Genomic DNA, 22,645 nt, shown 5'->3' with positions numbered 1-22,645 from the left:
TGTGTGCATCTGTCTCTTAATTTATGCTATTATATCACATAAGAATCTCATTTTCTAATCAGCTACTGAGAAAACACACTCTTTCTGAAAGTCTTCTATGAAAGATGCTAGAAGTCTCAAAATGCCATATCGGGGTCCATTCAGAGAACTAGGGCTGTAAGACTAGAAAAGTGCATAAAGAAATACTGCAAAATGCAGCCAACCCTATAGGGTTTCCTCTGCCCCTGCATGGGGGAGGCTATAGATTTGGGCAGGAGCTGCTGGGCACCTTTGAAAACTAAAGATAGAATCAGTGCGGGGTCATCTGAAACAAATATGCAAAGGGAGGGAATTCCAAAAGCCTCGGTACTAAAAGGAAATGGAGTGGGGATCAAAAGGGAGGGGAAGATAAGAGAACAATAACCGTAGAAAGCAAAGTGGGTTGGGATTGTCAGTACCCAGTAGCTGGCAGCTATCACAATCCTACCCACTGGGGAAAGAAGATGTCATTCCATTGTAAGTTGTACAGGAGTGGCTGTGGAGGGAATATTGTTTCCAGAATCCTTGGGCTCAAAGCCTGGAGCCAAGCAGAACAATACAAATAATTAAGGGAGTAGTGGAATTAACTTACAGGGAATTCTCTCTGCTTTTCTTCACCTGGTGAGATCAAGTGTAGTATTCATTTCACATCAGATAGGTCTATTATCAGGGAACTGTATCCTGTTCTGGCAAAAGATGATCTAGTAGATTTTTTCCATTCCCAACTTCGAGGATGTAACAAATTATGTATAGCATGGGAAAGTGATGCACTGGGTCTGCTGCGTCAGCAGTGTGGGGGCTAAAAAAGAAAAATCAATACTTTTATTCCTGTCTTTTAAGTTCTTCTAGCTGGGCTAATAATCAAATTAACAGAGACAAATTAACAGGAGAAAATCAAATTTTAATATATGTGCATGGGGAATTCATATTAGCATGAAAATTCCAAAGACAGTAGTGAGGCAACATTGAGTATAAAAGATATTGTGGACAAAGAAGAAAGGGGTATTAGATTTCAGAAGTGAGAATGGGCGATTTACCGGTGGTTGAGGAAGAGCCGAACATATGCGTACATGGCAGGAACATTCTTGCTGGACAGCATTTTAAGATCTCCTTTCTTTCCCTCTGGGTCTCTTGGGCAGGAAGGGGGGAGGTCAAAGGTTATTTCTGAGTCTTGTTTCTTTCTTTCTTTAAGACTGTAAAAATGCACAGATCTGTAATAAAAGAATTGGCTGTACTGAGGCTTTTTCTTAATAAACAGCTTAAAATCAATACTCCAAAAAGGCAACTTCAGGGTGGCAACACTTTGGTTCCCTTCAGGGGCATATTTAAAAATATCTAAGATGAATAAACCTCAAGGAAAGAAAAGAAATGCAAGGAAATGTGTTACAAAGGGAAAAAACACAAAAGCCTGCTTCCTTTACATTTATACAGATTATATATAGAGAAGGAAGTCCAACCTTACATAAACTCTAGGTCATTAACGTTAGATTTTTTTTTTCTGTTTGTTAACTTTTTTCATAAAAATGTAGCTCATATTCCAAACTCATTTTGAGTAACAAATAACATGCCCAATTTGCAGCTGGCAAAACTGAGTCATTGAGAAGGCATTTTATTTGCATTCAGAGCAAGTCAGTGAGAGACAAGAATATGACACAACTCTGGCTGATGGAATAAAAGCAGAGCTACAGGTCTATGTATTTTTATCAATTTCAGGTTATAAGTTATTTTTCTTATGGCTATAATTTAGTCTCTAATTTGTCACTCAAATATCACCACCCTACGATTATATTAATGAATCATCTCTAATCATTTACAGGCACTCCTCTGACACTCCCTTAAAGTGTACATTAATGATTGGATACCTGACATGTTCTTAGGCTGCTTTGGATCCTGTCAATATTTGCTGTCAAAAAACCCATTTAGGTTCCTCGTTTCTTACATGATGCCTTAAAGATGAAAAAGCATCAAGTCAGTGAGTCAATGGCTCATTTTTTTAATGTGGCATTTCTCTGACATCTATTCTGAAATTATTCATTTTGTGTGCCCCTCTTGAAGGCCATTCTCAAAGTGTAAGTCTGCGATTTTAGCGCTAGTTTCGAGAAGTTCAGAGTGACTAGAGCTAACTTTGGTCAAGTGAAAAGAGCTCTTTGGAGACTGGTTTGATAAAGTGAAAGATGTCCCTAAGGTCGGGCAGCTTCCATTTGGAATCCTGGCTTGTCCTTGAACTGTTCGTGTGATCTTGAACAAATTATCTAATCTTGTCGAGGGTCAGTTTCTTCATAAGTAAAACAAAGATGATAGTCTGAATCTTAGAAGTTTGTTGTGAGGATGTGGGTATTGTGATGACTAGGCTGAATCTTGGGGTTTTGTGGTGGATAAGGTAGTTTGTGGTGGATGGGGTGACCCAACTCTGCCACTTATTTGTTAAACACACATTCATTAGCAAGCATAAAACTGTTCATACGGTCTGTCTGAGAGCTTGGTGAAGCCTCAGCTCTTGTCCCTTTAAGTGGTCCCAGTGACTGTCACCTCGCATAAAAGGTTCACGTGAGGCAGGTGGGGATTCTGACATCCTTAGTTGGCAGCAGCCAGCTGGAAATTTTCATGATCAATGACTGGAGACAGGCCCATTTGGGGATCACTCCTCGAGCTCTGTCTCTGAAGATGCAAGCTACAGGTATCAGATTCTCACACTCTATTCAGCAGGATGGGGATTGTCTCTAAAATATTTTAACCGATCTATATATCTTAACCACCTCTAATTTCATCAGTAAAAGCTATTTCTAATGTTCATTCCATTATTTCACCTATTGTTGACATTTCTTCAAACATCAAGGCCTCACGTGTTGGTGGAGCTATGGCTAACAGAAGTACTTGATATAACAATCTCGGGAATGTGGTCTTAGTGATATTTTATCACCTAACCACCCCAGGAAGATGAAATCCCAATTAGAGCAATAGAGTTCCCCAGAGTTTAAACCAACCTGCACATATAAAACATCACACTGTCTATGCTAAAGTGTTTAAAATAAGTCCTAGACATCTTAACAATGGGCAAAGTAAATATTTTACATACATGTCAATACTCATCCACTTAGGGATGATCTCCGTCAGTGGTTATTAGTTTGGCTCTCCAAGTTCCAAGGAACTGCTCATGGCCTAGCACTTGGGGGAAGCTGATGGGGTCTGGGCTACCTACCACCTTAGCCAGAGCAGTTCCACCTCTACCTAGTTTGCATTTTAGACGTTCTCACAATACTTTACTTAAAGGAAGTTTTCCATGGCTAAGAGGTTTGAAAACCATTGACGAAGCCTAACATTCTTATTACAAGTGGGGAAGATGAGATCCAGAGCAGTTGTCACTTTTTCAAGTACAGAGAAGCTGTAGCAACTCACAGCATTGGGCTCTTTTCACTACCACAAACAACCCGTGTATCACGGAGAGGCCACGTGCATTGCTAAAATTAATCTCTGAGGAAGAAAAAGTGGTATTCCCATAGCATGTCCTTCATTGACCCATTATCCTGGATTACTTTTACATGTTCCTTTACCGAAAATTACAACCTACTATAGAGCATACACACTTGATTAAACGGGTTAGTTTAGCAATCAAGTCTTTCAGAAATAATGTTAACTTGAATTCACCATTGCGAAGATGCCCTCTGTAGATGCTTACTAAATGGGTCAGGGTAGTGGTGATATAATTAAACTTTTAACTGGTTAACCTTCTCCCAAATAGTCGCTATATCACCTTTTCCTCTCTTTTATCCAAACTGTCTGTAGTAATGAAAATAGTTATTGGTTCAATAGAGACCATCTTCTGTGGGTCTTATTACCTTGTTTTGATCTTTTGTCAGGGCCCTAATGATATTTCATCTAATCTATGACATTGTCAATTATAAAATACTATTATTTTATGTCCTACTAAGAAATAAAACAAATATGCCAATTCAAATGTTAGGATACCATTGGTTGTAACACATTCTGATTTCAGAGATATTAAAAGAGGTGCCTGTTGGAATTTAGGAAGTATGATACCATATTTGCCACCATATAAGACATATTTTCCCCTTTGTCTTACACTCCCTCCTCCTCCCACTCTAAGCCACCTGTATTTCCATTAAGCAAAGGAATAGCATAGAAAGATCAGCCTTAGGTTTTCCAAAATGCTTCCCCCTAAAATTGTGCTGCACTTATATTTTAGCATATGTGGTACATACTGACCAAAAATATTTCTTGGCTTCTTGGCCCTAGGAATGGTGATGTACCTCTCTTTACACCCACCACAAGCCTTTTGGATCTGTTTCCTTTTTGTGGGATCAGCATTATTCTAGTAGGGAACGGAGTTTTAAAGCCCCTAGGTGGAAAAAGTAACTTCTTGCTCTCGGGAACAGAACACAGACCCACCATGTTGCCTGAACATGGACACTGGATACTTCCTGTGTCTGGAGTTAAACATTCCCCGGCAATAGATTTCATTATCAAGCAGTTCCAAATGGATCCTAACACACTTCCTAATAATTTCATTTGGTGTGGTACCAAAATTATCCAAACTGTGTCATAAGGTAAAATATTTTACTCCCTCTGCTCAGGCATCATTTTCATCAAAATGCAATTTCAACTTTTCAAGCCCACATATCCAATTACTCATAATGCAACGCTTCATCTTATGTGGAAAAAAAATTATGTTCTACTTAAAAAAAAGCTTTAATGCTTGTTTTATGTGAGTGGTACTCCTGGTTGAAGATATTTTTGGTCTGCATTAAACATTCTTGCCTTTTGATATCAGATGAAATAAGGACAAAATTCAAAAAATTTTTTTTTCTGGCCACTCACGCTGGCTGCCAGCCACTCATGGCTGCACACGGTAGCCCACAGCCGCTCATGCAGACCTCCAGCTGCACATGGCAGCCCAGCTCCAGGGAAAGCCGTTGTTCACAATCTTAGCTGTAGAGGGTGTAGCTTACTGGCCCCTGTGGGAATCGAACTGGCGACCTCGGCGTTAGTTCAAATTACTGTGTCAGTACATTCCTTGCACAATTTAATGTTTAGCATAGTTCATGTTTACTAGAAGGTATTTTTTGGTTAACTGTACATGGATATTCGTATGTCACTTTAATAAAGGACAAGAATCTATGAACTGTAATACCTATGAACTTGACTTTCCAGCACTTTCTTTTTTTTTTTTTTAATTAAATTTATTGAGGTGCCAGAGGGTAAGGGGGTGGGGGGTGGGGGGTGGGAGATGAGGGTAAGGGGGATTGACTTTCCAGCACTTTCCTTACACATTGGTGTGTTGGAAAGAAGGCAGAAGATTGTCAATTACAGAGACGTAAGGAAGTGCTGGAACAGCTCTAGGACATTATGGAAAAGAGGAGGCGGTTTAGGAGGTGTGATTGGCCCCCTCTGATGGTAAATCTGAAGGAACTTGAAGGAGGGCTAAGGTGTGGGATGGCTTCTGTAAATGCTGTCTCCTTTCCTATCATTATGTGTTCCTTCCTCATCCCAGAGACAGGAAAATATTAAGCACCACAGGAGGGTAACAGCTAGAACAAATTGTCTTCAACTTCTTCCATCCAACAGAGAATTGTGAAATCAGTACACAGACCTAAGGATGAGTACCAGAAATATGTAACAAGTGGAAGTCAAATTTTCCTTTGCATATTTTTGTACTGTCATTACACAATTTTCTGGAGGTACAAAGCTTTAAAGATGTACTTTTCAGATGCGTTTTTTTTTCCTCAAAGCGATTACCGTCTCAGAATGTCATTGCAATTTCTTACTTTTCTTGAGCTAAATCTACCCTGTTTTCTCTTTTAGGCAAATATTAATATCCCAATGGGAGCCTTTCGGCCAGGAGCTGGGCAACCCCCCAGAAGAAAAGAATGTACTCCGGAAACAGAGGAGGTGAGGAAAACTTAGCCGGCAGAGCTCAGCACTGTCTTTCTCCTCCAAAATCCTGACTAGAGTGGGGCAGAGGCAAGGTGAAGGCCGGCTCTCCAGGACAAGGGAGGGCACAAATGGATGTAGGTCAAGAAGTTATCACATAGCATATACATTCCTTTGGTTGTCTTACTCAATCAGCCATGAATTTCCCTTCAGCTGAATTTAAGTGCTGGCACAGTTACTTGAAGATGATGAGTTTAACATGTAGTTATGTGGACTGATTGTGTGTGCCTGTGTGTGTCTGTGTGTGTGGGGGTGTGGGGGGGAGCAGAGCCTCTCAGATGCTCTTGGTCCACGACAGTCACTAGCTTCGTAAGTTTTCACTCTGGAGCTTTTATTGATCTGAGCAGGATGTATTTAGTACAGCTTCTGACGAGTGATGAACCCCAGTGGGAGAACAGGTAATAAGCACGTTAAATTACTTGTGGGTTCAAACAAAAAGCCCCAATCTCTGGTTATTTCCTTGGAAAATAGGACTTTGCAAGGGAGTCTATCAATTTTGGTATTTTCCCCTCCCTCTAATTCTTTACTTCTCCTCCATATTCAAATACCTGGTCTTCAAAAATGGAGACTAAAATTAATAATGAGTACAATAAATAAAGTTCCCTTCCCAAATGTTTATATTTCTTCCCCAATTGTGACTTTTCTGATGAAACCTGGAAGGTCTGATTCTGAAAAAAATCATTAAGGTTTTCGGGTATGTCATTAGCACAAAACAAGTAAAATGGAATTAAATAAAGCCATAGGGTATAGCAAACTGTATTTTATCTTTTTAAAAAGGTTAAAAAGGCTTTGTGAACTTTTCAGGTGATGTTTTGGGTATTTATCCTAAAAGGAAACCTATCATCATTTCAAAGTTTCCTAATAAAACTTTGGTTGTCCCGCATCTAACCTTTTTTTCCCCATAAATAATTCTTGACATGGTCTTAAGTTAGTGGTGCCAGTCTCCTATTAATAGAAAGATAATTTTTGTAAGGAGGAGATGGAGTGTTTGAGTGATATCACCACGTTCTGGAACTTCAGCCACTAAGTCACGTTTGATAAGCAAAAATTTTGAACATTCAAGTTGAAAAGACTCAGCCCTATCCTTTTCTTATGATACATAATCTCCAGTTCTGATGCTGCTAACTTGGCGGTCCAGTTAACTCATGATCGTGAGCTCTCCCTCTGGGACTTTGGTCAGGTATTTCTGAGTCTATGTCTGCAAAATACGACCCCCTCCATTCCGCAGAGGCTCACTGTGAGAAAAGAGCTGGTGATATAACAACATGGCATAGCCTAGCAGGTATTCAATAAATGATTATTCAGTTGATCTAATTATCCAATTTTCATGAAGGACTATTTGGCCTATTACTTTGTGTGCTGTAAGAAAAGGCATGGGGAGGTAGAAGGGAGGGCAGTGGAATTCTTTCTACACCTCCACTGATCTGTAATTAGATTTTCTTCCTGTGTTTCCTCTTAAGCTGTGTCTGTCACTACCAGGGCAATCAGTGGGAAGGTAGCGTGACCCTCTTTTCTCACTAATGTAACTGATGTAACAGTTGTGTTGGAGGCTTACATCTCCACTTCCATCTTGGTACAGAGGGCCCTCTCCTCCACACGTGTCCCAGTTAGGGGTTTGAGGAAGCACTTTGCTTTCACTCCTGCCTTTGCCCCAGTCTGATGGTTCCAGCATATTCTAAAACAGCCAAGAACTGATACAACCTGGTTTGTGAACTACTCTATGACCAGCAACATATATAAATGGCCAACCAGTATTTCCAGGATGGAAGGGAGTGAGGTATCTACAGAGACACCAGGAGTATTTCTTGAACTGAGCTAAACCTTTCTCTTGGGGCTCATGGATCAGGAAGGAGGTGTTAGGGGTTGTAGTCCCTTACTGTAAGAGCAAAAATGATCCCCTGGGACTTGTGGGTCTTAGGGAGGAGTGGGATCTAATGACTCAAGTTCTGGGTTGGATCTTAGAGTAAGTTTTTCATGGAAACCACATTTAAGGAGAGCAGTTAGGCAGCTTGGCTTGGCTACAAGGTGGGTTAAGTAGGATTTTTGTGGACTCACTTGAGGCCCCAGCCACCTTTTGTGACATAGTTTGAATGGGAAAATGGAATCTGAATTCCAAATAACATAGAACCATACTTTTTATTATTATGCAATTTGCAAACTTGGATTTGCTTATGCTCTTAGATTTTGGATTTGTTACCTAGCCTTGCATTAAGATAATCACTAGATAAAGTGGAGATCAAAACATAGCATCCCTGAATGGACAGCACATTTACCACAGCCAGTAGCTCCTCCATCTCAACCTTGGACGCCATCTCAGACATGAAGAAAAGGATGTACCTCAGCAGGAAGCAAGGATAAGCCTTTGGCCAGTTGACAAGGCCTGTGAGCACTGGCTGGGTCTCCAACCCCCTATGGTCTCCGTGAGCCCTTTGCTCTGCTCACAGAGCTGGAGCGCACTCTCCGTCCGCTCTGCCCAGCCAGAGCTTGGCATGTATCCAACATAGAGGCCTTACAGCCAAATCCTAATAAGCACGGCTGGTCTTTTGTATAAGACAAGGCAGCTGCTCGCTTGAAGTGATTTGAAGGGTATTGACAAGCCCCTACTCTGCCTTCCAAATGTCTCTTTTGACTGAAATTCCATGATTATTAAGGCACAAAATAGCACACTGGGATTTTCTGTTAATTATTGCCCTCTCCATCTGGTCCCTTTACAAGATGCAAACACACAATTAAATTCTGGTCCCAACACATCCTAGCTGTGTGGCTGTTGTGCTTCAGTTTCATCAACTGTAAAAGAGGCATAATAATAGTACCAGATTTATAGGTTGATGTGAGGATTAGTTAGGACATGTAACTTAGAATAGCTAACAGTGTGTTTGCTGCTATTATTACATCTTCAGTGTTTGAGCATGAATGAGTACATCAGACTGCACTGACCCACACAGAAGAGTTTAGGGGAAAACTCAGTAGGGCATCTGGTAGTGAAGAGGGAGATGAAGGCTAGATAGCTGGAAAATGGTTCACCATTGAGCCAAATTTTACAAATACTCCATCACCCCCAAAGTGAACATTTCCCTTGATAACAGCCATTCCTGAAACTGGGAATAGTCTGGGGCTGATAAGTCTTCTCTCCAGCTCTTTTTATCTAAACCAAAGAATGTCTCCCATGTCCTTTCTCAATTCAAATATCTATTTACAAAAGAAAAAAACGTACTTATTAGTCAAATGGGGCCATCTGGAACCCTGCTTGTTCATGCCTTAATTTATTATAATTCTTATAATATCAAATTCATAGAAGAAATAGAATCTGACTGCCATTATTTTTAAAAGATGAGAGAAGATTCAGTTAAGAATATGCACCACCACTAACCCCTTTCCTGAGTCAATATCATATTATCTACTTATTAAATACATCTACTTATAATTTTCACCTACATGTGACCTTACCAAAACAAGTGCCAAAAAGCTTACCTTGATAAACGAAACAAAACAATGCATTGAGGTTTGAATACCTTGAAAAGAAAGTGCCTAATAATAAATCTTATCATCCTATATATGTGTGTGTTCACGTAATACATCTTTGCACAGACACATAACGACACACATTGGCTTTATGTGTTAAATGTGCCAATATAGCGCCCTTCGGTATTACAAAGATAGTGAACGTGACTTACCTGGGAACTTAATGAAAGGAATTGGACACATTTTTCTCCTTCGTGCTTCCTTATTAAGATTCACCCACCTAACAACCATGGGAACATTTATCAGTGAGGAAACATTTTTCATTTCACTGCTACAGATATTAAAAAAAATCACTTCATAGCCCTGTTTAAAATTTCTTTCCAAAAGCCCAGCAAAAAACAGTTTGGAATACCCGGTCCTCCAAGTGGAGGTTTAGCAGTTTTAATTATTTCTTCTAAGCCTTCACTTATAAATGATGAATGTGCATACATGAAAGGAAGCCAAGCCTATGGCTCTGTACACTGACTTGGGGAAACAATATTTTCCAGGTATTTACAACAGGCACACTCTACATTGAATTACTTTATCATTTTGTGTGGCCGACACATTTGCTATTTTATCAGCACTGTGCCAGATTCAAAGAAAACGACTCTAGGAAAAACAATTAGCCCTTAGTAGAGGAATAGCCCCTCAATATTTTATATTTCTACTCACCCCCTCAAAGAAGCAATTTAAAAACATTTCTATAAAGAACAGGTCTACCAAGTTAGAGTTTGGGAAGCTTGAACACTTTCTTCCCTTTCCCGTTAGGGTCTAAATAATCTGAGAACTAGACGTAGGAGCCAGATGGGGGCACAGCATCAGCTTTAATACCCATTACAGGGCTGCCTAGTTAGGCTGGCAATGAGTGTGGGCATAGGGCTGGAAACTAAGGCAAACAGGGGGTCTCTTACTCTTTTCCCCCAGAACTGTATTGGTTCAACCAGTTGTTGGCCTAACAGGTTGAGTTCTTCCAGTCAGACATTGGGACTGTGCTGGTTTGGGTCCTTCAAGAAGCAGACCCAAAGATGGGATTAGATGTGCAAAATATGTATTGGGGAAAACACTCCTAAGGAAAATGGGAGGGTCATCAGACGGTGATACAGGTGAAGGAGAGTTGGACAGAGGGTTGGGTGGAAGCGTCTTAGACCTCAGTGCTGTTCTAAGAAAACTTCTCAAGCCGAAGTCCCTTCCAGAGGAGTCCCATGTCTCCCAGAAATGGACCTGCCTTAGGATCCTGTGGCATTCAGTCATTGGCCACAAGCAGCCGTGGGAAGTGTGACCTCAGTGTGGTGATGGGCGGGTTTCAGGGTGAAGCAGCTGGGGCCATCATTCAATTACCCTCCCAGCAGGAAACTGATCTGAGAGGTGTGTTCTTGTGGCTGCCAGGGTGATCAAATGTTCCTCCAACACCTTCCTTCCAGAGCTGACGAGAACATGCCTCTGACCTCTAGCAAATTCGAGGAATGAGCTAACAAAAACAACTTTCTTCTGTAGTAGTGAGTTGGAATTCTAGGAGCCACACACAGCAACTGATCTTACTGTTTTACATTCACTGTTAATATGTTTTTGGTGTATGTACATACAGGCATAGATTTGTCACTATAGTACATTCTCAGGGTTAATCAGATAACAAAAGACAAGTATGCGTGTGCACTTCTGTACTAGGCATTGGAGAAACCACACAAAAAAAGTATAGAATGTGGTCCTATCCTAAAGCTACAACAAAATAAAAACACAAAATGATAGGAAATTTAAAATACTTTTCAAAGCAGGAGGGGAGAGCTGGGCCTCCTCTGTCGTTCCATCTTATCACACCCACATTCAAAGAGGTTTTGCTTATGTGAATTTCAGTTTGTTTATGCTTCCCAGAGATGTCATTGGAACAAAGGCCAGCAGCCACTGCACCCTCCAGAAAACATCTGAAAACTCGTGGACTAAGTCATTCTTAGAGCCAGCCATACATTAATAGTCCACAAATTTCTGCTCTTCAGGCATATTATGATTGTATGATACCAAATTAAATTTGATCCTGTAAGATTCTTGTCTTCGAAACATGAATCCTTCTAACTAGTGGTAATTTTTATTAGTAATCAGACACTGAACAGCACTCTGGTGTTTTCTAAGTTACGTGGAAATTACTTGTTTTCTTCTTCCAACTTTATTCCACATTTCTCTACAAACTTCAAGAGATCTTCTGGAAACTCTGAGGGTGTTTCAACAACACAAGAAAAAGTCACTCTGCTAGAATTAGACTCTGTCATTACTATTGCTTTGATTTTTGTCTGCTTCACGTCCATAACCCAGACAGACGAAACGTCTTTTTCAGAAAGCTGAATCTCCCTTCCTTCTTTTCTTTCTCTTCAGGGTGCTCCTCCCACCTCGGATGAGGAGAAGAAGCCAATTCCAGGAGCGAAGAAACTTCCAGGACCTGCGGTCAACCTATCGGAGATCCAGAATATTAAAAGTGAACTGAAATATGTCCCCAAAGCTGAACAGTAGTTGGAAGAATAAAGGTGAGTGAAAAACCATTTCCTTTGTCTCAAAAAGACCACAGAAGGAGTCTGGAATTCCAGAAGCATTTAAGTATCTGGGCTTTCTGTTTAGACCAGTATTGGTGGGGCAAAGGTTTTCTGGTATGTAAAGCTGAGCTCTGGAGCCTGTCTTATTCTGTAACCAGTCAGAGAGACATTGAGGATGTTTGCCTGCCATTGCCTTTCTGGTCACCTTCTTAGTTGGGGAGAGGAAAGATGCTCGAGAGGGGGCCTTGAAGAGCTTTTGATCTTGGGGGCCAGGGAGCCCTCCCTCATTCCATGCCACAGTCTCCCCACCTAGATGCCTATTCCTGAGGGGAGGATCAGAGGAGCAAGGAGCTGAGGAAGTTCAGAAGTGTACGGAGGGCAGAGACCAGGAGTTCAGGCCTTGACCAGTGATCCTTGAGTGTAAGGCAGACCAAGAGAACCTGGTAATGACTCTGGGTGTGGACGAGGGATGGTTAGGCTCTAAACTATATTTGCTGCCCAAGGAGGCACTATAAATGGCTCCTATGAGCTTATTTTCATTTTAATTGGAATCGGTCAATAAAGATCCCCTAGTGAGGGCTCAGCCTGGGCCTCCATCTGCAGACCTGACACCTGCGGACTGTTATGGGAATTCTGCCAGCAGGGGGCGTGTGGAATTGACCCAAATCATAGCTCTTTCTCCTATGATACAATGAGAGCAAATCTACTTCATCCAACATTACTGGATCCCGCCGTGCACAGTCTATTCCATTTTTTTTTAAAGCAGAAGTTTAGAGGAGAGGAATCTATACTGGGAACATAAAACAGGTATTTATCTGTTTCATTCATTTATTCATTCATTTGTTCATTCGTTTGTTCATTCATCCACTCATTTATTCAACCAATATTTATTGATCATCTGCTATGCGCTGAACACTAGAAACATTTATTAATCATTTACCATGTGCCAGATACTGTGGGAAAAGGGTTATATCCAGTGTTTCCATTGTTTCTGTTAAGCCTCATGATATCCAACCGTTGCCCCCATTGTTGAGATGAGTCTTATAGAGACTGATTTTCCCCATCCCTCATGCACCCTAAAAAGGAGGTCTGATCTCAAAGTCAGTACTGGCACCTACTTGTTAGACAGCTTCACTCCTTCCTCCCGCTGCACCTACAGAAGGACTGCTTGCTTCCTGAGGGTGTGAGGGTGAGGTCTTCTGAGCACAGAGATCATGGAGGCAAGCAGGTCAGTGGGGCCGAGCCTTGCTATGTCTCCTCCTGTAGACATAAGGAAGAACACAATGTTCTGTGAGACAGCCCCGTGAGTAATGGCAATGTTACTTGTGTCATGCTTATGCTGACTTACTAGAACATTTGCAAGTTAGTTCTACCAAAAAAAAAAAGTCTTTATAGTACAGAGAAAGAGAGGAGCCATTTTGAGTTAAAATAACAGAACAGTATATAGTGTTTTCAACACAGTTGCGTAAAAGGAAAAAGGGGTAAGAGTAAAACACAGTGGATTTTATGATCACAGAATGAATCCCAGGAACCTGGATGGGGACAAAGTGACATCAGCTGGAACTGGCCCAAAGCATGGTACACACACTTGCTATTATTTATGACAGAATGCAACCAATTGATGACTGGGCATCATTACACTCAGTCCCGCCTGTGTTGCCAAGCTGAGCTGAAATATTCCAATGTGTTTGGGAGGAAGCTGCATAACTTTCTTGTGAGAAAGCCCAGAGAAGGGAAATTAATTTTCTGTAATATTTATTATCATCACCCAACCAAGGCTCTTCAGTTAGACACATTAATTTTTAATGTAAACTTTAAAGGGTTTTGCTTTTATGAAATCCAAGTCGACCTAAATTTAACCCCAGTTCCAGTTTCAGAAGCACTTGGTTTTGAAGATTCAAGGAATGCTATTTTAAAATTAGGCTCCAAAATGATCTTGCAGTGTTATCTGGCAGTGAGGCTGATTTCATAGCCTTGGATCTATAGTTATAGTAAGGGGGAATAATCTCAACTCAATAAAATATCAAAGAGGTATCAGAGTAACGAGAACAAATTTTTTGTTACTTGATTTTCTCAGGGAGGACTTTAATGATTCTTCTCTTCAATAAATTTAATAATGTAAAACCACCCAGAGAGGCTGATTAGTCCTTATTCTACAGGAATGTGAAAACCTAAGTTATCAGGGTAATTGATCTGAATTCCAAATGAGGACAGTCATTGTTTTAAGCCAAGGAATGATCTTTATTTCTTGTAGGAGGAGTATTAAGCTGGTTTGCTTTTGACTCATCAATTCCTGTCCTGAAAATATGTCATATTTTGAGACTTCCATGGTCACGGTTTGTGGTCACAGAGAGAGAGGATTTTTTAACATTGATTGATTCAGTGGACTCATAAACAATCATACCCCGAAGCAGCCATCATTTAGCCCCTCACTGGTTGATTTCCTCCTTCTTAGAATACCACTTTGTCACCTATCCTCACCATGTATTGTTCAATGCTTTGATCAAACAGATCATTCATTGTATGAAGACTGAGTGAATAAGTCCACTGTGAAAACCACAAGACTCAAGGCTCAAAGTCCACACTGTAACTATTACAGTACTTTAGGTATAGATAGAAGATGGAGAAACGTCTCCTTCTATCTGAGATGAGCACCTCTTTTTAAGTGACATTTTAGATTATTTCCATGCTCTGTATCATGGCTTGACTTATTTGTGGAAATTAATTAAAAATATTCCAGGACAAGAACCAGAAAGGCTAATCACTAGCCAGTTAGAGATCAGGAATCATAGCCTGTGGCAAAGGACTTAGGGCCTGGAGCCAATCAGGAACCAAAACCAGGCAACATGGAGACAGCGGAAAATGAGTCAAGACCAAGAGACGCAGGAGTATCCCAAATGGGGCCCTGATCCAGGCTGGAACAGGCACAGGGCAGGAAAGGGAGGATGTTCAGCCACATAACTCTCAGGATTCTCCTGGCTGTGATTTAAGGTGGCCAGATGGTGATTTAAGCAGGTCCAGGAGCCAGATGAAGAGACAGGACTAGTGGCAATGTCTGAAAACCAAGATCCCTGACAAGCTCCCATATCTGCTGTTTGTTGCATGACCAGGAATCCCTTATGTGCACCATCAGAAGCCACTGTCAACTTGTTTGCTTGCAGCTGAAGTAGATGCCACCTCAGACTTCATGCACAGAGGTCTGGGGAACCTGGAGAAAGGCTGGTGTCCAGCAGACTCTGTGTCCATGTCTGCTCCCTCCCAACCCTCAGATGAGACAACAGGTGCCTAGTAAAGAGCCTTTGTAGCTATCCTATAGCATGGGCCCTCTCTTCATCCTGTGCTAAGATATATAGATGTCAAACTTGGTCTCTGCTCTCAGGATACGTAAGTCTTGGTGAAAAGATAAAATAAAATACTTCAAAAGATAGACAACAATTCAAGAATTAGGTAACAGCTCAGTGATTCAAGACGTTCCACAGCTGTTTATGACCCACTAACACATAGGCAGTTGAGAGAACTGATATTATGACTTATGAGAGGAGGGATTCGTGATAGTTTGGGGTCAGGGATCATTTCAAGGAGGTGGTGGGAATGGAGTGGTTTAAACAGAGGCTCAGAGATAGCCTCTGGGCATATGGAATGTCCAGAGCATCGTAAATGGACCAGCCAGGTGAGACCAAACAATTGCTCTAAGGCAGGGGTGTCCAAACTTTTTTCAACGTTTTTTACCAAGGGCCATACGCGGTAAAATACACAAACAGCCGGGCCACTCACTCGAGGTGAAGTACGTATTGCCTCATCTGGTTTAAGTAAACTAAATATATTTTGGGAATTTGCTGCAGGCCAATTAAAAATGGATGGCGGGCCGCATTTGGCCCATGGGCCGCAGTTTGGACACCCCTGTTCTAAGGCAATACTTAGATTTTGGGGGCAGAGCAAAACAAGATGCCACAACCCGCCCACACTATCTCTCCTGTTTTTCCAGTGGTAAAATAACTCAGTGATGATAAAAAATTGAAGAGGAACAAAATAAATATCAAAGTCGTAGCAAAGCAGCAATCACAGGAGAAATGATTAACAAAGGTTAAACCCTAAGAACAATTCTACAATTATGTTAATGAACACAAAGACAGCAGCAATTGAAAGCACTAGAAAGAAACTGTCATTCTGAAGTTGTAGGAATTCCTCCTCTCTGTGTCGGACATTACAGCATAACCAAACGTTGTATGGCAGCCAGATTTCATGATTATGTACTAAATCAGGGTTTCAGAAAAATGCAAAACTTTAGTGATTTTTAATCATTCACTTAGTAGCTTTTGGCCATGTATAAAAGTGAAAATCTATAGAGTTAATTCCCATTCGCCTTTAAGAACTGAGGAAAGCACCTGCATTTTTCCATCAGGAATTCTTTTGAGGGCACTCAGTGGGTGTTGGATCACACTTTTAGAAACACTGCTGTAGGGCAGTAAGTGAGAATGAGTTGGAATGATCTGCAACTCATGTGTACCCATACGCAGCCCCATGATCCCAAGTGAGTCTCTATCCCATACCCTACATCTACCAACCAACCTTGAATCTGGATTTTGTAGATCTGAAAAGAACCATTATAATGCCTTATTGGGGGAGATGTGTTTTCGCCTTCGAGCACTGTGCTCCATCCCTGCCATCTTCTATTTATGCTGTCACAATACTTACAAAAGTGATATAAATGATATATTGTTTTTATTGTTCAAATCTTCTCACGATGCCAGGATATAGCTCCTTAAAGGCTGAGGCATATCTTGAGCATAGAAGGCATGCATGTAGAATGTTACTGGTGCCCTGATCACAGCAAGTCTGGTGTCCTCTTGGGATATGTTCTTATAAACTTTCCAAGTCCTTATATTCTCAGGGAGATTACTACTTAAAAGCAAGACTAGCTTTTCTTTCAAGAGTTGAAGGTAAATTTGTTGACCATGACCAGTAAAGTGCTCAGAAGTTTGACTTTAATTCACTGATAATAATTTTACTCTTCTGGGAAACTAAAAAGTTAGGGAAAACATCAAGTTTGGTTCATAGTCCTCAAAAGGGGTGAAAACATGTAAAATTCATTTAATTTTCAAGAATTCTTTGATTTTATTTTTCAAAGAATGTTTATGTCCAGATTAAGATATATTTACCAACCAGTTATCCAGAGAGATGCCATTTCTGATGGAGGAGAACATAAAGTGCTCATTACTTTTAAATGATAAGCTTTACACATCATGGTCATTCCTGCTGATTCAAGGGCTAATTTTGAGAGTATTGGCAGGAGGGCAAATCGATGTACCTAGACGCATGATGAAAAGTGCACTCAGTATCTAACAACAGACTCCCAAAATACACGAAACAAACTGACAGAACTGAAGGGAGAAATGGATAATTCAACAATAATAGCAGGAGACTTTGATACCCCACCTTCAACAATGCCTAGAACTAGACAAAAAATCAACAAGGAAATTGTCTCAATCTGTTTGGGCTGCTAAAACAGAATACCATAGACTGGGTGGCTTATAAAGAACAGAAATGTATTTCTCACAGTCTGGAGACTGGAAGTCTAAGATCAGGGTGCTGGAAGATTTGGTCCCTGGTGAGAACCTGCTTCCTGGTTCATAGATGCCCATCTTCTCACTGTGTCCTCACATGGTAGAAGTGGCAAGGAAGCTTTCTGGGGTCCTTTTATAAAAGCACTAATCCTATTAATGAGGGCTCTCCCCTCATGACTTAAACATCTCCCAAAGGCCCCTCCTCAAAATACCACCACATTGGGGGTTAGGTTTCAAAATAGGAATTTTTAGGGGACATAAACATGAGTCTATAGCAGAAATAAAAGACTTGAACAACACTATAAACCAACTGGACATAACTGACATCTACAGAACATTCCACCCAACAACAGCAGAATACACGTTCTTCTCAAGTGCATATGGCACATTGTCCAGGACAGGCTATATATGTTAGGCCATAAAGCCAGTCTCAATAAATATAAAAGGATTGAAATCATGCAAAGTATATTCTTGGACTACAATGGAATGAAATCAGAAGTCAATAACAGAAGGAAGTTTGGGAAATTCACAAGTTGTGGAACTTAACACACTTCTGGATAACTAATGAGTCAAAGAAGAAACCACAAGGGAAATTAGAAAATACTTCGAGATGAACGTAAACAAAAATACAACACACCAAAACTTGTGTGATTCAGCAACAACAGTGCTTAGAGGAAAGTTTATAGTTGTAAGTGCTTCTATTAAAAAAGAAGAAAGATCTCAAATCAATAACCAACCACTCAATTCAATATTAGCAGCTCCATATTTGGGAAACATACCCTTGATCATCTTAGAGTAAACATAATCCATATCTACATAAATGGCAGATGATTAAATTGATGTGTGAATGGGAAGTATCATCCCTTTCAAATGGTAAAATGCAATAAGTTTAAAAACCTACTTGTATAAACACTATAACAATGTAATAGGAGCTGGCAAATTAAAAGTAATCACCTGTAAGATCACCATTTTAGCATAACACTCACTTAGCTTCCCTTTGAGTCTTTTCTTTTGGATTTACATACATATGGGATGCAATACAACAAAGTTGCTCACAATATGGGATTTGGGGTCATGAAGACTCCTTCTCATTATCTTTCACCTTTGCAACTTTGAGCTCTATGTCTCTATTTCCTTGTTTCACAAAAAGCAGAAAATGGCGTCTCCCTCATAGGGTACTTGTAAAGGATTAAGGAGGTGTATTTTAAAAATTATATCCAGGCACAGCTCCTGGGATGGGGTAAATACTCAGTAAATGGGAACTGGTTCTCCTTTTACATTTTTCTTGTATAGTGTCATTCATAGCACTTGTAAGTTTTTGTATATTTTACATTTTCTCATAAGAGTATTTTTATGTTGCTTTGCAACCTTCAGAATTAAGATGATTTATTTCTCATAGTTTTTCATTTATCATGATTTCATAACCTTTTCCCTCCACCAGAAGACAGAGGACATATTTATTGTTTTACATGGAACTAAACTTTAAAAAATCCCAACAACTTCTTCAAATGTCTTCCCCGGTTTGCTGGAATTTTTTTTTGTCCTCACATTTGAAATGTTTCCTGTTTTGACCCAATTACAGAAGCTCTATTCTTTCTTCGAAGGAAATGTTTTTATGCTGAGATTTTTTCAATGTCTAGTGGAGCCACATTTCTTTTGATTTGTGATGCTATTTTTTTTTCTGCTCCCCACTTGGTTAGGATAAAGATGGGTTCTGCAGTGGTTCTGAACTGCATCAAGGTTTTATTCATTTGTTTTCCTGCCTGGCAAAGTTATTGTTCTAGGCCCTGATTACAGCCTGTATGGGCATTAAGTACTCTCGAGGGTGAATGTGAGGGGCCTTTAAGCTGATTGTGGCAGTTGCTTTAAGAGCCTCTTTATAGTAAACACACAGACGCTACCAGGATGGTTTCTATTAAAACAGAGATCCCGGAAGGTTGGGGGTGTGGGGGTGGAATTGCTGAGAGAGCTTTCAGGGAGTAGACCTAAGAGAAGGTCTACTTCTCTTCTCAGAGAAGAACTTCTGCTCCAGCCAGCTTCGCAGAGGCTAAGGTGATTCAGGACCCAAGTCTGTAGCACCTTGTATACTGACAAGTAGATTTTCATGCCTTAAGGACACTTATGGCTGGCACTTGCCCTGCTCCCAATGCAATGGAACTCATTACCCTATCTCAGTGATTGACAGGGGAGGAGGGCAATGTCTGTAGACAGTTTGGACAGTTTGAGTTATCACAACTGGGGGGAGGTACGGGGTGCTACTATCACCTAATGGGGAGACACCAGGGATGCTAGCAAATGTTCCACAATGCCCGGGATAGCCCACCACAACAAATAATTATCCAGTCACAAATGTTAGTAGTGCTGAGTGACTAACCCTGATTTATCTACTTGAAAGTTTGGTATCAGGACTAACTTGTTGCAAAGTTTCCTTTCCAAGCAATCGATGCATTGCATTTTACAGAAATTAAAACATTAATAAAAAGAGAACAGTAATTAATTGCCAAATATTTGTAATCTCTTCACAGTAAGCAGAGACTTAGGAATAAAGCACTCTTAAATATGATTCTTTTGTCAGTTGGTAAACAAAATATATTTATGGTATATGGTATATATAGAATATTCTTGAGTTATAGTATTAGGCCTTAAATGCAACTATTTTTTATTGGTTCATTTTTTCATTGCAAATGTACCAGAAAGCAGTAGGTTATCTCAGCAGCTTATCAAGTCTTTAAAAATAGTAATGTCAAGCATTACTAATCATCAGCACCAACAACAATGTCATCATTTTTATTGTCATCAGTAGCATTACCATTTAGTATATGCTCATGACATGCCTGAAACTGTGTCTTGTGTTTCACATGCTTTATTTCATGTACTCCTTGTGCTGACTGCATGCGGCATATACTATGATGCCCATTTCAGTTATGGGAGAAAGAAGGCAATGAGAGTTCATGTAACTTGACCAAGGTCACCCAGTTTGTAAGTCGCAGATGTGAGATGCAAACCATCATTTGTCATACTCCACAGCCAGTCCTTTCAATCACGATCACCTACTGCATTCTTAGAAAATGTTCCTTTAGTTGTAGTCTTCCAGGTTTTGCAAATATTTCACTGTTAGGGCAGAGTAAAACAAGCAAAGGCTAAAGAGACTGCAGAAACTGTCACCTCCACTAAGAGGTGATACCACAACCGTGACTCGTTGATTGATTCATTCATTCAGGTATGCATTCATTCATGTATTCAATGAGCATTTATTAAGCATAAAGCATGCACCAGGTGCCGAGGATGTCGGCTTTGGGGATACACACGAGTCAGACAGTGTCTACCCGGGTGCAGTTGAATGGGCAGCACATTGCATGGAATCACAAATAATTTGCTCTTTTTAAAGGTCTTGAAAAAAGGGAAGGGTTAATGTCTATAAATGTCAGAGAAAGGATGAAAGAGAGAAAGACAAAGGAAGAGAAGAAAAGGAAGGAAGGGGGGTGGGAGAAGAGAGGGGACAGAATAGCAGCGATTGTGGCAGCACTGGGGGTGACAGGGAACTGGCCCGGGGCTGACAGAACTGCAGAAAATGAACGCCAGGCCTCTGCAGAGGCTGCCTTTGCTCCCCGGGATGAGCGGGATGAGCAAGGGCTTGGCAGGCAGCTCTGTGTCATCATGAGACAGCCGTCTCCTACCCATGAAGCCTTTTCTCTCATTCCCACTCACGCTGTGTGCAGCCCACGCAGCAACCCAGGCTTGACGGCATCGTGACAACGCTGCTCCTTTGAACTCCCTCCACATGTTGTGGCATTTGAGAAGGAGAAGGAATCACGAGGAACAAATCAAGACTTGCACATTTCACTTGCACTCCCTTGCGGCCGCTCCCTGCCTGTGAACTGATCATCCCACACCCTCTGGTTTAGGGCTCTATGCAGATGGTGAGCTGGTGGCTGCTTTAATCCCAGGCAGGCCTGGTCAATTGGCTTCCCACGGAGGGAAATTTCTATTAAGCAGTCGACAGATTGCAGTCACTTTTGTCCAGGCAGGTGGCACAAAGGCTGCTCCGAATGATGCATCTTGACTGCTGAAAAAACAGCAGAAAGCAAGTGTGGCCTACTGCCCATCAGGGGGTGCCTTCTGTAGAAGGGACAGTAGACTTCCTTCCACCCCAGAAGACCTGCCCTGACCTGCTGCAGGCACAGCTGAATCCTTAACAAGCAATGTACATTTTACTGCCTAGATCTTGTCCGACTCCCAATTTTGGATGCAAATAATAGGAGTCATGGCTGCTCTTTAGTTCCAGAGGCAACAATTAATTGCTGAAAACTTACCAAACTGGTTTATTAAATTCTGAGTGTTCAAACATCCATTTATTCAGCCTCACTTAATTTTCATTTCCTAATCATTTTGTACACGGGCTGCTTGGAATTTACCTTGGCTGAATTAATCTTTTTCTTTACAATGCAAGTTCACAGCATGAACTAAATTTGAATGGGAAGGATTAAAGTACTGGAATGAATTCATTCGTTTGCGTAGTAAGCAAACATCTGTGCACTCACTATGTGCCAGGCCCTACGACATTACAGGGAGGCAATACAAGACAACCCTCAAGGAATTCACAGTCTAACTGGGTGAGGATATGAGAGGGAACTTTAGCACATATGGCTGCAGCAGGAATTAAGGAACAAGATACAGCCTTTGAATATAGGTGACAAAGATTCTAGACGGGATGCTGGAAAACAGATATTCTACTGAAAGAAGGTTGAAGACCATACACTTTTGAGGTGATTCAGGCATAGGTTTATGTCCTGGCTTTGCTATTCCCTTGGTCTGTGATTCAGCATGATCGCTGTTTCGTTTTCTGAAAAATGAGAACAATACCTACCTCACGGGGGCAATTTTGCTCCCCTCCCTAAAGGACATTTAGCAATGTTTGGAGACATTGCTGGTTGTCACACCTCAGGGTGGGTACTATTGGCATTTAGTGGGTAGAAGCCAGGGATGCTGCTAAACATCCCCCAATGCACAGGACAGGGCCCATAAGAAATGTTGATAGTGCTGAGGTTGAGAAACAGCGAATTACACAGTGTGTATAAAGTCCTCAGCACA

General features: G+C 40.9%; 1 protein-coding gene and 1 long non-coding RNA gene across 3 annotated transcripts in view; one reads left to right on the top strand and one right to left on the bottom strand.

Annotated features, from left to right (window-relative positions):
* The window catches only part of SMPX (small muscle protein X-linked), a 51,625-nt gene that overhangs the window by 10,019 nt on the left and 18,961 nt on the right, over window positions 1-22,645 (top strand). For both annotated transcript variants that reach the window (XM_019714591.2, XM_019714594.2), the window contains exons 3-4: window positions 5,839-5,925; window positions 11,836-11,984. In XM_019714591.2, coding sequence (XP_019570150.1) covers window positions 5,839-5,925; window positions 11,836-11,970 — 222 coding nt within the window. In that variant the 3' untranslated portion in view covers window positions 11,971-11,984. The remainder of the gene's footprint in view (window positions 1-5,838; window positions 5,926-11,835; window positions 11,985-22,645) is intronic.
* On the bottom strand, window positions 926-11,867 carry LOC141569719 (uncharacterized). The gene is made up of 3 exons (XR_012493477.1): window positions 11,232-11,867; window positions 9,642-9,709; window positions 926-1,229 (listed from the first exon to the last, which is right to left on the bottom strand). It is a non-coding gene; the product is annotated as an uncharacterized LOC141569719 (long non-coding RNA).

This window comes from Rhinolophus sinicus, chromosome X (genome assembly GCF_036562045.2).
Source record: "Rhinolophus sinicus isolate RSC01 chromosome X, ASM3656204v1, whole genome shotgun sequence".
Lineage (NCBI taxonomy): Eukaryota > Metazoa > Chordata > Mammalia > Chiroptera > Rhinolophidae > Rhinolophus > Rhinolophus sinicus.
Note: the sequence above shows the minus strand (reverse complement) of the source record. Positions and strands in the feature narration are given on the sequence as shown.